The sequence below is a fragment of the Macrosteles quadrilineatus genome, unplaced genomic scaffold, assembly GCF_028750875.1.
Source record: "Macrosteles quadrilineatus isolate MER2022 unplaced genomic scaffold, UCM_ALF_1.0 Scaffold_1__1_contigs__length_201487025, whole genome shotgun sequence".
Lineage (NCBI taxonomy): Eukaryota > Metazoa > Arthropoda > Insecta > Hemiptera > Cicadellidae > Macrosteles > Macrosteles quadrilineatus.
In genome coordinates, this window is record NW_026542594.1 from 186,430,335 (window position 1) to 186,445,818 (window position 15,484).

The 15,484-nt window shown below is 33.9% G+C and overlaps 1 protein-coding gene across 1 annotated transcript; it reads left to right on the forward strand.

The window, feature by feature from the left end:
• The first annotated feature begins 887 nt into the window (after window positions 1–887).
• On the forward strand, window positions 888–12,731 carry LOC128983337 (protein spaetzle-like). The gene is made up of 9 exons (XM_054402592.1): window positions 888–996; window positions 5,908–5,939; window positions 6,581–6,627; window positions 6,833–6,980; window positions 7,531–7,594; window positions 8,999–9,067; window positions 9,461–9,564; window positions 10,681–10,905; window positions 11,748–12,731. Coding segments are annotated over exons 1-9 (741 nt in total). The 5' UTR covers window positions 888–945; the 3' UTR covers window positions 11,749–12,731.
• Window positions 12,732–15,484: the final 2,753 nt, after the last annotated feature.

Sequence of the window (15,484 nt, forward strand, 5' to 3'; positions counted from 1 at the left end):
CCTTAAAGTGATGTTAAATATTTAAACAGCTTACTTGAAAATATAAAAATATTGCTTATTTTAGTTTATTAAAAACACTTTTGAAATTATGTTTTACTAACACTAACAGACTAGAATAAATTATTTGTTTTTTTTTAATCCTTGAAATGAAATGTATTGATAAAAACAATAAATCCTCTGTTTTGGAGTTTGTTGTTTGAGTTATAACAATAACTGACACCATTTTGTGCACTGTGCATAATGTTTAATAATAATAATGAGCTCCACATCCACTGAAATGTCATCACATCTGTGGGCTCATCGCCCACTAAAACTTCATCACATATGTGGGCTCATCACCCACTGAAACTTCATGACATATGTGGGCTCATCAACCGCTGAAACTTCATGACATATGTGGGCTCATCAACCGCTGAAACTTCATGACATATGTGGGCTCATCAACCACTGATACTTCATCACATATCTGGGCTAATGAACCGCTAAACTGAAACGTCATCGAACATTTGTGGTCTCATCACCCACTGAAATTTCATCACATATATCCGTGGGCTCATCACTCACTGAAACTTCATCAAATATATATGGGCTCATCAACCGCTGAAACGTCATCACGTCTGTGAGCTCACCGCCCACCAACGTCATCACATCTATAATATCATCACACACAAAAACGTCACCGGGCTTATCACCCACTGAAATGTGATGATCACGTTTGAATACAAAACACGGATCGTAGTTTCAAGGTCTGTAACAAACTTGTCAGAGATTTGAGATTTTCCCCGCGTGAGAGAGACGGTATTCCCCGACCTTGATGGGTGAGAGAGAAGAAGATGGTCAAGTCGTCAGATAGACTTGACCCGCCGCGGCGGCGCATCAGTGCCAAGTGCACAGTACTGTACTATAGTAGCCGGTCATCAGTCATCACACTTACAGAGGTACATCATGGGGTACCGACGTGCGTTGGTTTGCTTACTCATCTTCCTGTTGTGTTCAGTGAGTAATATCTTCCATAGTTTTACACACAAAATCTATTTTAGCCTAATTCTAGATGTTTTATTGGACGATCATTGATAATTTGTGTTAAACCTTTTCGTACGGCAATCGCCCAATTAAGCCCTGGTGTTGATAAGGATCCAAAGGGGGCAAAGTATTAGGTATGATTTCTCTCGTACTGTTAGATGATTGAACTCGAGGCATAAAATATAACTAACTCACTCAATTCATACCTTTGCATATTTTTATGAATAAGAGTTTGTAGACAGTTATATATTAGATAAAGAGTTTGAATACCAAAATTCTACATATAATCCATAGACAGAAACGTGTTGACCAAGCTCGCTGTATGAACAAAATATTTCAGGTTAATTTGCGAAGCATCCATAAGTATAATTACATGGGTATTTCTATTTTGTAGTCTTTGGCTAAAACATCACTAGCTTCACTCAACGTCAACGACCCCTAAATCGTAGCTGTCACAATAATGTGTGTGTACGAGTTCTGCTGTAGGATTTTAACTTGAGTAAATAGGCGTGCCGTATATCTTTATTTTTATTTTTAGTAAGGAGATAAGATAATTTACTTGTCCTACTGTGCAATGATTCTAGACGCAGAGAAGAACAGCTGTTTAGGATTCGTGATCACATGTTTGTATTCCATACAGCCCCAGGATTTCCTGGGGAAAGCCTGATTTTATTCAAGTCAGGACGCACGGATGACTCTTTTTGGCAGAGTTGGATTTTTCTGAAACGTTATTTGTCCTCCTTATTTAATATGTATTGACTAACAACTAAAACTAAACAAATAAAAATTATCGCGACCAAAAAATTAAGGTACCGCGGTAATCCATAGTTTTTTCTCTGTTAGTTAACAGTAAATGCGTTTAGTATAATCTTCCCTAAAAAGGTTGAATCGACAACAATTAACGGACTGGAGATGTAGCACAGCAATGTAATTAATTCAACATGCAAAAATACTTTATGGCTGTAAAAGAGTGAAAATTTAAAAACGTACGTTTTCAGGAAAAGCACTTAGCAAATTTTTTTTTCCTTTTTTCAAAACTTTTATTATTCTTTTTATTTCATTAACATTTGAAGTTTCATAAAATGTCCATGGTAACGCAATATCTTTGGTAGTTTTTTTTAAAAGAGCATCTTTAGTGGAGAAACACAAAATCCTGTCACGACCATAGCGGACGTTTAAATGAATATTAAAAATAGTTAATATTATTTTTATAACTATGTTTTGCTATAAACTAATTTACTTTTATGACCATTATACAATAAAAAGGTCACTGAGCTTTTGGTATATTTGGTCTTTCTAGAAAAAAATAAAAAAACTAAAAAAATAGAAAAAAACCAATAAAATCTTTTTAAGTTTGTATATCTCCGAAAAAACTTACCTGAGACCCGAAAAATCGTTAAGTTTGTATAGAGGTGTGCTTCTTTTGTGTATAAAACATTGAAATATGACGATATTTTAATTTTTGAAATTTTTATGATAGAAATCATAAACGTGATGGTCAGGGACAAGCGGTTCGGTCGTGAATTGTCTAGAATAATCCAAATCTTTCTAAACAATCCTTCAATTATACTGTTAGTTATAATAGGACTATGTGTTTTACTTGAACTAAACTGTTCAATTTACATTTATAATAAAGTTATTGTCACGACCAAACACACTATAATCCATAAGGCTGGATTGGTCGTGAAAAAACCCGAGATGGTCGTGAAACTTTGGTCGTGAAATTACGTGTTATTTGGCACTATTCTGGCGGTAGCCCTGCACCTCATGTTCGAGGATACAAAGTGGACTTCTAGGTTAATCCAGCAATTGAAATATCTTATAAACAAAAATTAACACCATGTCTACTTCGTCGAATGACTACGTACGGTCATGGACACACCAAAATTACAAAAAACACAATCTTTCCTTTACTAATCTTGTAATTCCTCCTTTCAACTCGAAACGACCGGCAATACAATCCTGACGTTCACCCCGAACTAGTCTCTAAAACCAACTGACTCCATCGACGCCAGGCTTGCCACTGTCGTGCTCCAAAGTTGAAAAATTTTCCCAAATGGTCGTGACGCCAAATCGAGGGACAGACTTATTTTGTCATGGTAGTCAGTTTACAATGACAATAAAATTATAATATGCTCCTTTTTTGTAAGTTTAATAACCATTGATGACATAAAAATATGGCTTTATATATTTCGGCATGAATAATTAGTCTAAAAACAGCGTGAAAGTTGGAAAATGTACCCTAGGGACACGTCATGGTCGTGAATTTCGAGACTTTAAAAATATGAAAAAAATACCTAGAACATATTTAAAACCAAATAAATGTGTGTAACATGTTGCCCCCGTCCCAAAAAATATTAAAACACATAATAATAAACTACAAATCCAATATCTACGAAGTAAAAGGCCAGGGACATGAAAACGTACGTTTTTAAATTTTCACTCAAAATTGGTAGATAAGTCTGCATACATCCTCCAAAATCAATGTTTATACCATAATGCTTTAATAAGTCGGTAAAACGTATTCCCACACATGTAAAGTCTGGGCTCATTTTAAAGTTTTAGGGCAACATTTAAAACGTATCCTGTTAGGCCATTTAACTCTAGGCTCTGGCCAATACAGGCCATAAAAACTATTTAGCATAGATAATTGAATTGCATGGGTTTCAAAACAACAAAAAGCCCATCTGCATTACTTTATCTTTAACTCTTTAAACTTACTTTAACTATACGAGCAATATTCTCATAGATGTGCGTTGTTGAAGTAATTTTGTGATATTTTATACAAATAACAATAATGTTAGATGCGATTGAGAACACTAAAAACTCATTTAATTTGTTTGCTTTTTGATACCACCACTCTTCCCAATAAGCCCAGAATGCAAATAATACTGAGTATGGGACAACAAATAAGACACTTATCAATGGTCGGCAAGATTGTTGAACACGTTTGGTCAAAGTCAAGATAAAGTTCCAAGAAATAAAAACTTTATTGTGTTAACGACCATTCTTATAACTGGCTGTCTGTATCCAACCAAGGCCACACTAACAAAACTCCAACCCAATACCATCAATAATACAAACAATGCTAAGGGCTACTTCAAAAGTTAAATTACTACTAATCTACAATTTGGAGCAAGATTTATTGTTTCAAATTGTATGAAACTATTAATTTTGCAGTTTTGCTAATTATTTCTTTTCAACAGTTTTCACCATATACATTGTACATCATTTTGCCTAAACCTACTGCTTATTAACTTTTGTATGGACTTTGTGAGTGAATTTTGCTTATAATTTACTAAATAGTTGTTATACCTCCTCTATAATTTTTGTCCGATTTTGATCAAATTGGTTTGAAGGTGTAAGACGAGATAAACTTGAATGAGTTCGCGAACCAGCACGATCGGACCATAGGAACGGGGTTTAACGGGGGGTTTATGGGGTAAAAATGGGTTTTTCTCATTTTATCCCCTTTAAACACAAAATTTATCATTTTTTCCCCAGAATATGAGTAAAGAATTTGGAGTTAAAGAAGAATTAGTTTGGTTTTGAAAGATGAGAATCATACCGGTACCTATTATGTTTTGTTTTTAAACTTAAGAAATATGTTCTCGGCCAGAGATAAGATGACAATTTGAAAGGAAAACTCATTTATTTCCATCAACATTTTTATGGCCTTAGTGCCAGGGTGCCTACCCAACCAGGAAAACTAAGAATTCTTAAATTTTAACGGCGGAAAAAAGGCTGGGAATTGAACCTGTATTTTCTATGGGATTGGGAAATTTAAGTTATTAATAATATAAGCAATACAATCTCCAATAAATCTTCATTTGTTATCTTTCCTCACCGTTATGTCACATAATTCGTGTTGGTGGTAAATGACCAGATGTTTCCATGATCGCAAGAAATGGTAAAGACTTTTTTAAAACAGAATTTTTTTAGTACAATTAATAAAACAGAACATAAAACAGGGGGCAAAAGGTCAAGCTTGTCCAAAGGGTACTCATGACACCTTATGACAACTCTTGTAAACTGAATCTATCAGAGTCAGAAGAAGTCATTGCAACTCAGTTATTGTATTGAGTTACATGAACTTAGCAGGAAAACCACGCATGATGTCAGAAGGCCTGAGACTTCAATAAGGATGATTCAAGAACAACCCAAGGACAACAGAAAATCTGGAATTTCCATCCAACTGAATCAAATTGTAGTAATTGCAATGCACTTTGAAGAACCTGATGTTTACTTTTATCCAAGACAAACCAAACAAGGGGTAAATAATAAGGTGATACGACGCCTTATTAGGGGTTTATCCCTGTGTAGCAAAACCATACAATTTTAAAAATTAGACTTATGTACTGTAATAATAGAGGGAATCTTGTTTATAAAAGAGGAATTTAAATAATCGTCTATTTATTATGTAGCCTGGAAAATAGACGCTATTATTTATCATTGTACATTTAATCTGTTTACAATAAAGTTTGGGATTATTCGTTACCTTGTTTGATAGCCTGTTCTTGGTGGGTTTTAGAAGCAAGAACAAAGGCTATCAAAAGAGGTAATAAATAATGCAATTTTGTAGTTCTTGCTACTGGGATAAGAAATAAAATCACATTTGATAAAGTTTTGTTTTTTCTCAGGGTTTATAGCCTAAAATTACCTTTGGTAATTTTGTAAATGACATTAAGAATTTTGTAAAGTTAACACACCAAGTTGTGCTTGTAAAAGTCAATCACTCACTTTCTGAATCCTTCCCTACAATCACTTGTCTAATGTAAAACATTTCCATAACTATAATTTCCAAGAGATTCATGGTAACATATTCTAGGACTTGTACAATGGAATAGGCTGACGTAAAAAAATATCTTCTTAATTTTGTTTCAGATTTTTGGCTCAGTTTCCTCAGCAGCTGTGGAGTAAGTTCAAGAACATTTTGAACATAAGAACTCAACTCAAACTCATAGTCAACTATTCTACATTAATTTGATTTTAAAATAATAATTAAGCCTAAAATTAAGTATTGAGAGCTATTCATATTTTCTATATCCACTCAAAATTAAAGTTTAGTTAAATTCAAAACTGACTAGGTAAAACAACCATTATTATAGTTAAGCGGGATTGAATAATGTGGTTCTGTTGCATAAATAATTAATTATACATCCATCATCAATTTTAGAATAAAAACATAGTTTTACCGCTTAGTTTGATATAATTTTTAAAAATTTAGGTAGGAGGTTTAAATATTCTAGGGTACGATGATGCGAGTTTATACAGTAAAAATATGATTAAATTTGAAAAGATACGCTTAAATGTGTACCATACTTTTAAACTTATGCGTGTATTTGGAATCAAAAGGAATCATCCGTAGTTTAGTAATAATATCAATTACTTGATATTGATAATCCAGTACGGTAATATCTATTGAGACTTTTTGTTTGCCTATTCTAAAGTCCCTAATGTAGCCTACTACAAGTATTTGTTTTATATCTAAAACTAACCCTTAAAGTAATTTGCCAATGATAATTTTATTTTTCAATAATTTGATAAATGGTTTCAGAACTTCAAGATCTGAGAGCACTGTTACACGTTCAAAAGGAAATAGAGGTAAAAACTTATCGATCTTAAGTTTCACTGTTTTGTAAAATGTAAATAAATGAGAGACTGCATATTACCTAGTACAAACTAATCTGCACTCTAAGTGAGCAGTCCAGGCATGTAATTGACAAGCATCCTTGTCACTGTAGGGCAAAAATGTAAGAGTGTGGGATCTTGGGACTTAAGATAATATTCATTCATTTACTTATTCTAGGACATGATCCAATTGTCTTCCCCACCGACTTAGAAACTGGGTCCAAGCTTCACAACAGAGGAGCAGAAGACACTTTGGGCGTAATCCCCGAACCGTCCCCGTGTCCTGATGGTGCTTTGTTTTGTGAATCTGCGGACGACTATCCAGAGTAAGTATGGCGCTTCTCAAGCTCACTTAGGGTAGTAGTAGTGGAGTGGTAGCTGGTAACCGCAACAACAAACAAGCCTCTCCCTCTCCGCTCAAATATTCTACCATGATTTCTTAACCTCAACGGCTGAGCCTCAGACGTCAAACCGGTAAAAGTTCTAAATTTTTACTCCAAGGTTGTGTGTTAAATAATTACTTAGCTTTCAAACCTAAAACTATGCAAAAACACAATTTTTGGATATTAGGGTACCAAAACTGTTATAATCATTGGCCGATGGACGCGGGACTACCTGAGGCGACCTCTATAATCCCTCATTTTAGGAGATAAGATCCCTGAAAAATTTAAGTTCATGAAAATGGGAAAGCAAAAAAAGAAGGCACAGGTAGCTGCTAGCTATTTAATAATAGAGAACATTATGTTTGTCCCTCGCAGAATACTTTTTATTTAATTGAAAATGTATGATTAAAATCATAAAAATAATTGTTCCAAAGAGAAATTGTAATTTTAGACCAGGTGTTATAGTATAAATGCTAACTTAAGCTTGTTCCAGGGATTTGATCAAGAAAAAGCTGAAGAAACAACCAAAACTGCTCCTGGATCTTTTGTATACAGAGGTAAATAAATCTGTTTGGAATTGAAATTTATTTAGGCCTCGGGAACAATACGAGGGGTAAGCGGTAACCTGAGTACGTAAGTGGTGGTGGTGGCTATGATACAAGCGTCACATTTATAACGCTCATAGAATTTCCCCCGTTGTAGGAGTGAGTGTAGTCGAAGATGGCAAGACGTATTGCAAATATCTGACAAAAGAAAAACTTAGCTCCAACTTCGTCCCACAGCTATATGGTAACTGAAGTGTTTTTAAAACCTCCGTGCTGGTTATTCCACAAACATTTCCTGAACTGCACCTCACTCATCAACACTCCTTATTTGAGAATCACTCAACTTCACCTCTGTCTTCTTGAGTTTTGCTGGAGGCTCGCACGTTTGCTGCTGTTCCTCTGACATTTTCCAACTGAAGCATGACTCTCCTGAGCGGCGAGCGGCGTTTCCGCGGAAATCGGTTCGTAATTGAAACTATGAGTGGCGCTGACTAGCGCCGCTTATCACCGCTGAGACGTATCGTGGCCACCCTCATTAGGTTACACGGCTTGGATATGGAGTGAAAAAGTGAAATCATTTGTTGCTTGCTTGTTTGATAGAACACACAATATAAACACACTATAAGTAAACATTTTTTACCTTAGCTAAATCAGAAAATGTCATGAATTAAAAATCAATCTGGGATCATCCTATATATTAAAAGGCAAGTATGTTTTTTGCAAACATTTGTTATTATAGCTCCTGTACATCGTAGGGAAAATCTACCCATACTGTTAGATATATTTTCCTGTAGATGTGCAGAATCCCTTTATAAATTAAAATAAGCTCAAAACCAAGAACAAAAATTAATTTAAAAAAATCGCATTGTCCTTATGGGTTGCCATGCTGGCAACGAACTAACAACGAAATATAAAAAGAAAATCAAAAACAAGCTGAAAAATTCCAATCACATGTTTTATTTGCAGCATGGGTGAAAATACAGAAGTCTGTATATTACATTTTTTTGGTGGAGCTTTCAACCACTGGACAACCTCTAGTTATTATCTATCATAGATATTTTATGAGTAACATGTTAGTGTCAGTGATGATAATAATGTGGTTGGTCCTTTATGCTTACAAGAGTCTTGAGTGTGACGTAAAAGTTAAAGATATTTAAGTGAGAGATTGCATACCAACACATATTTGAGAAACTATACACAACCAAATTTGTAAATTAGGCAAAACGTTCCTGGTGTGAATAGAACAGTATATATTTATTGTGTCTTTTAAAACCTGCAGAATTTATATTTAATAGTTTTTTGTTAGTTCAAAACCCTACTTGTCACTTCTCTTTGTAAAGCACAAATAAAATTGTCGATATTCCTATTGCTGTTAGAAAACACAAGTTACTTAACTCTTTTATGTTGGCTTTTCAGGATCTTGGCGAAGAAGAAGTTCACAATAAATTTGGACCAGAAAATGAAAAGGAACTGTGCAACTCATATGTAAGTACTTGTGCAAAATGCAAAAAGAGCCTTCATATTGTAAGGTTCCATAATCTATCTTTGTGTTAAATCTCAGCCAAGTAGTTTTAGCATGCTTGACCAACAGATAGACATCAGACAAAAAATACAAAAATAAACCTGGTATTTCATCCTAATATGTCCTACTAGACATGTTTAGGAGCCTGAGTAGGCTGAAGAAGTCTTATACTAATTTTTGTCAGTGTTTTGCCCGCTGCAAAACTAATATGCAATAAAAATATAAACAAAGGACCTGAGTTGTACCTGAACTTCAATTCAAGCTTGTCTGTGCCTCCAAGCACGTCATTAAAATCTGAACAAAAATATTTTGTATTTTGATTTAAACAAAATTACAGTTGTGTTTGATGTTTACAGGCTGAAAGTATATTTCCTAACAAAGGAAATTCCACAGACGGAACAGTTGAGATTATCGTCAATGATAACGTGCACAAACAAGGGTTACGAATTGAACGTTGCACGTAAGTTTACAAAAGTTAGTTTAAATGTTTAAGTAGGAAAACCAAAAATAACTGTGAGCTGTTCAATTGAATGATTTCAACTTGGTCACACTAAATCTTTTGCCAGCAGTCTTAAAAGTATTAGATTTGTATGGAAGGGATAGACCAGGGTTCATATTGGGTAAAGATGACTATGGAAGGGTGAGTAGACTGGATGATATTTTTGTCGATGTGTAAAGCTAGATGATCATATAGCCAGAACCATTTCCATAAACCCAATGATCAAAGCAGCTGGATACAAACCATCAAAAAGCTACAGATGTTTCCCCAGGGTTAAATTGTTGAACCGATTAAACTTCTGATTGGTGGAAATAAAAGGCACCCAACAATAAAAGTAACTAATGAGAAACTGTCATTAAAACTTTAACAGTTATGAAATTTGAATACAAGATTTTGTTTGTAATAATTTTCCCGAATTTGTATTTAGTTTTGCAGCCTCACAAAACCCTTTGAACTTTTTTAAGCACGATTAATTTGAATTGTATGGATGCCAATTTTATTGCATTTTCAAGAACACAAAAATCCAAATTCTTAAAAAGCAAGTTTTTGGTAAATAGCATAAATAAAAGCCAATTATTTGATTTGAGGTGCAACTCATAACGATCCCCCAATTTACTATTTATTATAAGTGACTCTCTCCCACCATCCTCTTTGAATCTCCGATCTCTAGCGCCGATTCCTGCCTGGCAGGCCATTCATTGATCCAACGTAATGTCTGTCACAATTCTCAAAGCTTTATTGAAGGTGTTCTAAGTTCTACAATAACATATTTTTAATACATAGCATTTTTACATAACATAGCATATACAATAGCATAGCTTTTTTTAACATATTTAAGGTATAGTTTTAAACCATTTTGTTGAGTTGTTGAGTTATATTCATATTTAGAGTTGAAATTTTAAAGTTTGTGTTATGTTACTCTTGATGGCCAACATAAAATTTTGGAGCTTACATCCAGCTTTATAAATAAAAACATTTATTATTAGCACAGCTATACAAAGCACATAATATGTCAAGTCATGTAGCTAAAAAGGTTAAACTATCCTATAGTAAATGAGCTGTTTAACTTGGTTTCAGAAAAAGTGGGAATGAATGTAATGAACTACCTTCTCAACTTCTGCCACTCGGCTACAAGTCGAGCTGCAAACAGAAATACATCACTCGTCAACTCGTAGTGTTGAATCGTAACGCCAACGCCAACTCTAACTCTGATGTTGAAGGTTTCGTGACAAAAGCCTTCCAGATACCATCGTGCTGCTCTTGTGTGATCACCATGTCCTTTCCTGGCTCGTCTAGTAACTAGTGATGGGAGAATCGAATACTTTAAAGAATCGAATACAGTGAATTCGTAGCCTCCCCTGTATTCGAATACTTTTACGAATACTTGTATTCGAACACCTTTGAGTATGCAAAGCATGGAAAATGAGTGTGTAATTCTTTTTTCATAATGCAACCGTTCTTTTGGCCACTGTTATTTCGTTTTACAGTAATTAATTCATTAATATAATTTATTCAATGTAATTTTAAATTATATGATTTTTAAAAGGTACATTTATTTTGACTTATAATTATTTCATGGTCAGTTAGAGTCTTATTAATGTATTATTTTCTATTATATTAACTAATTAATATCTTTAATAATATGTCTTATTCATTTTGTATGGATAATTTACATCAGATATGCATGTTATTTTGCCATGTAACTATATAAATCGGTTGTAGTTATAATAAATGCTATTCAATTGCCCTCTACCAGTAGTAACCTAATATTTTAAATATCCAATATATTCTAAATGTTAACGATTAATAATAATCTTATGTAAATTATAGGGCTAATGGTAAAATTATAAACGAATAGATTAAAACAAATGCTGCAGTAAAAACATTAAATACTCTTACGAATGCTACGGATTCGTAAGATATTCAAAAGGGAATTCAGTACGGTAGTTGAAAAAGTGTTGAATACATTTTTGAATCCCCCGAATTCGCTTTCTAGATTCAAGAAATCCTGCAAAATCTGAGGTCAAGAGTATTCACAAAAAAGTATTCGTACGAATCTGAAGTATTCGAATCTACGAATACTCGGGCTGTATTCGAATACTATTCGATTCTGTATTCGATTCTCCCATCACTACTAGTAACAGATTTGGTGATGTCGACGAAACAACTCTGGCTAATAGCAATAGCACTACTGCCACTACGAAGAAACTGAAAACAAAGTAGTAACAACAGTGTGTAAAACAATATAAGTCTGAATAGCTTCAAAAACCAAAGAGATGTTTGTGTTAATTAGTGTAAAAAAATATCTTAAATGTCACAAATATTCCGAAAATATCCTTAATAGCTAAAACAAAAATGTATAAAGATCTATTGAATTTACTTTAAATGAATATAGTATAATGTACACAGTTAGTATTTAGAATACACTATGACTAAAAATAAATGATGATAAACCACAAATTTATTTTTCCGATGAGAAAAATAGGTACCTCTTTTGAGTTTTTTTTAAATGAAATTTTCTAAGATGCCAAGGATAGTGTGTTATTGTTATTACACATTCAAAATCGAAATACTAACTGTTTCATATAGGTACAGTAGACTAATGATGTCAATCTTACAAGAAAAATACAATATTGTTTATAAAGGTTATACCTTCTACCAAAAATCATAGACTAACCAACACAAGTAGACTTGTCATCCCATTGTAAATTTTGAAGCTTGTTTTTCTTGTATAGTTCATGTCCGGTGACAGTGATCGCTAGTGTTGACGAAATTGTGTTTCTATTATTTTAGGGTTTATTTAATGATTTGTGCTTTACTGTTTGGTTATATAACTAGGATACGAGTTAGTGTTTATGATTAGTCTTTTTGTTTGGCTAAACAAAGTTTTAAATTACTGAAATAACAAGAAATAAATTGTAAACAAAACATGACCTCTACAAGCTACTGGGCAGAACTAACACTTAAATTGGCTTCAGCTGTTCCATAAGGATGAGAAATCTATGTTTTATGATCTATGGTAAAACCAATTAATGTACCCTTTAAGAAGCGCAATGCCTTTGTAAAATGTCAGTCTGGAAATACTTTAATTTTCGATAGTTCCCGATGCGGCCGCTAGGTAGACTATTGCGAGCAGGGGTGCCCATCCCCCCCAAAGCTCACGTCGCAAAATCCCCCCCAAAAATCGTTGTTTAACCCATGCCAGAAGGTCTGGGGGCTAACCCAAAATTATGTTTAAAATGCGGGGATGGAAGGGTGCCCCCGACACTTCTTTAAATTTATGGGAATTTAAGCGTTTGAATCAAACTTTTAACCCAATATAAATGGACGATTTTCTTTTAAAACTGTAGTAGCAAACTATTTGTTAGTTTAGTTTTAATTTAAATGTGTTGGATTTTTGACATGCACACAATTTGAATCAAAATTGGCCATGTAGTTTTTTTTAATCCGATTTTCCATGAGTTAATAGGTTTTAAAAGGGAAAATCACAAAAGTTGCAATAACTTTTGAACCATAATTTTTACGGCATAGAGGGTTTAGGCCTACACAATTTTTGTCATAGTCAAATAGTATAACATGTTAATTTTAATTCAAAATCGTCCAGGCCAATTCTGAGAAAATTTTATTCATCCATTATTTTATAGGGTTTTATGGAATATCACTATTAAAAATCCAAAATGAAAAAAAAAAACCATCTGGAGAGACCATGGATTAGTACCTAAAATACTGTAGCTCTATACCATACATACACACATACAGACAGACACACACATCACTTCGAAAACCACTTTTTTGGGATCAGGGTTTTTACATAAACAACTCTTTTACCATATTAAATTGTAGGGGAGAAAGTACTTGAAGTTATGTCAAAAAGCTTGAGATATTTTCTAAATTGCCCTTTATAATCCACTTCTGAGTTTGGTCCTTTTTAAATAAGTGTAAAATATTCAGTCTCAAAAATATTACTAGGCCTAAACTTAATAGGTAGTATATTTCGTGCCTAGGGCCAAAATGAGGTTTTGCTGGTTCGAGGTAGTTTTTAAGTTCGATACGAGGTCGAGGACTTAAAACGATCAAGAACTTCAAAACCATTTCAGTCCGTGGTACGAACGCTATTATTCACCACCCCACACTATACCCTATTATTTACCACTAATTCACCTCAATGATAATGCACTGCACACTGATATAGTCAACACAACTACAACTTTAAGGTCATGTGGATAAATAATTCGAGGAATCAGCAAAAATAATAATAAATAGTTGCTAGGCAGCGGTGACAATAAAACAACTCTATTGCAATGCTATTGATAGTGATTGTGTATTTAAAGCGGTCAGCTGATTTTGCGGCCATAGGGATGTAAAAACCTGCTCGATCCCCGAATGACGATGACAGCTGGCATGGCCTGCACAACGTAACTTTCAACCATCAATTAATGTGCCTATATGTAAAACAGTTAAAAACATCATAGTGTAGTAAAATAGTATATTACGTTGCTAGTCCTGAATCCCGTGCGAGACGAAGTCGAGTAGTGGTTTTTTTATACGAGTCCGGCCAACACATTTTGGACGAGTGACGTATGATAGTTTACGCCATACTACTAAATCCGTTCAAATCCTAATATTATTACCAACTAAAGGACTAAAAATCACTAGTCATAACCTCTCGTTTTTGTTATAACCACTCATTGCCACCCAAATACAGTATAATCAGCTGATTGGTGTCCGGCAATAGTATATTACGTTACTAGTCCTGAAAATAAGTGTTTACCGGACGAGTGTGGTCGTTCCCGTGCGAAACGAAGTCGAGTACGGGATTACCATACGAGTCCGGTACACACATTTTGGACGAGTTACGTACGATAGTTTACGGCATACTACTAAATCCGTACAAATCCTTATATATTTCCACAACTATACAAATCCACCAACTAAAGGACTAATAAACACTAGTCATAACCTCTGAGAGAGGTTATGTTTTTGTTTATAACCACTAATTGCCACGAAAATACAGTATAATCAGCTGATTGGTGTCCGGTAAAACTCATTGCAGAACAGTATTACGCAATGAAACCCCATTTGAATAAGCTGGCGGCAAACAGCTGTTTTCTGGACTAAATCCTTGCGTGGAAAGTTCATCAAAATAATGTAGTGTGGCGTAAAACTCATTACAGTACAGTAGTACTGTATGAAACCCCATTTGATTAAGGACAAACAGCTGTTTTCTGGACTAAATCCTTGTATGGGAAGTTCGTCAAAATAGTGTATTGTGGCGTAAAAAAATAATTATAAATCTATTCTAAGACTAGTAAAATTTGTTTGAAGCTCTTTCTAGATTCAAGAAAAGACAATCAAATACAATTTAATCAATCCAGAATCATGTGTTTCAGTTCTTGAAGTTAACGTAAACACATAGCCTATCAAAAACCTTAATTAAATTGTCACAGTACTATGTCAATTTCTTCCAATGAATAAATGACCCAGGCATATTTATTTGGGAGAGCCAAAATATCATCACAAGCTTTCATGTTGTTGTTCATGTTGTAAAAATAGCAAAATGATTGTCAATACTGTTTTTTTTTATGAATCAAGAATATATTATAATAAACAAACCTAAAAAACCATCAATAGGTTCTCAAGGCAATGAGACTATTTGAGAATGAGTTCATAATGTAAAGGTAAAAACAAACTCAAATTGCAGATACAATTTAATAAGCAACCATAATCCTTGGACAGCAGTTGGCATGGAGTTGTTCTCACTGTCAAACATGATACGAGTCAGAAAGTGGAAATCCACATAAAAGTATCTATATATTTAATAGCAATCATAAAATGATTTATTAATCAAGATAAAATGTTAAACGGGATTTTGATTGCATAA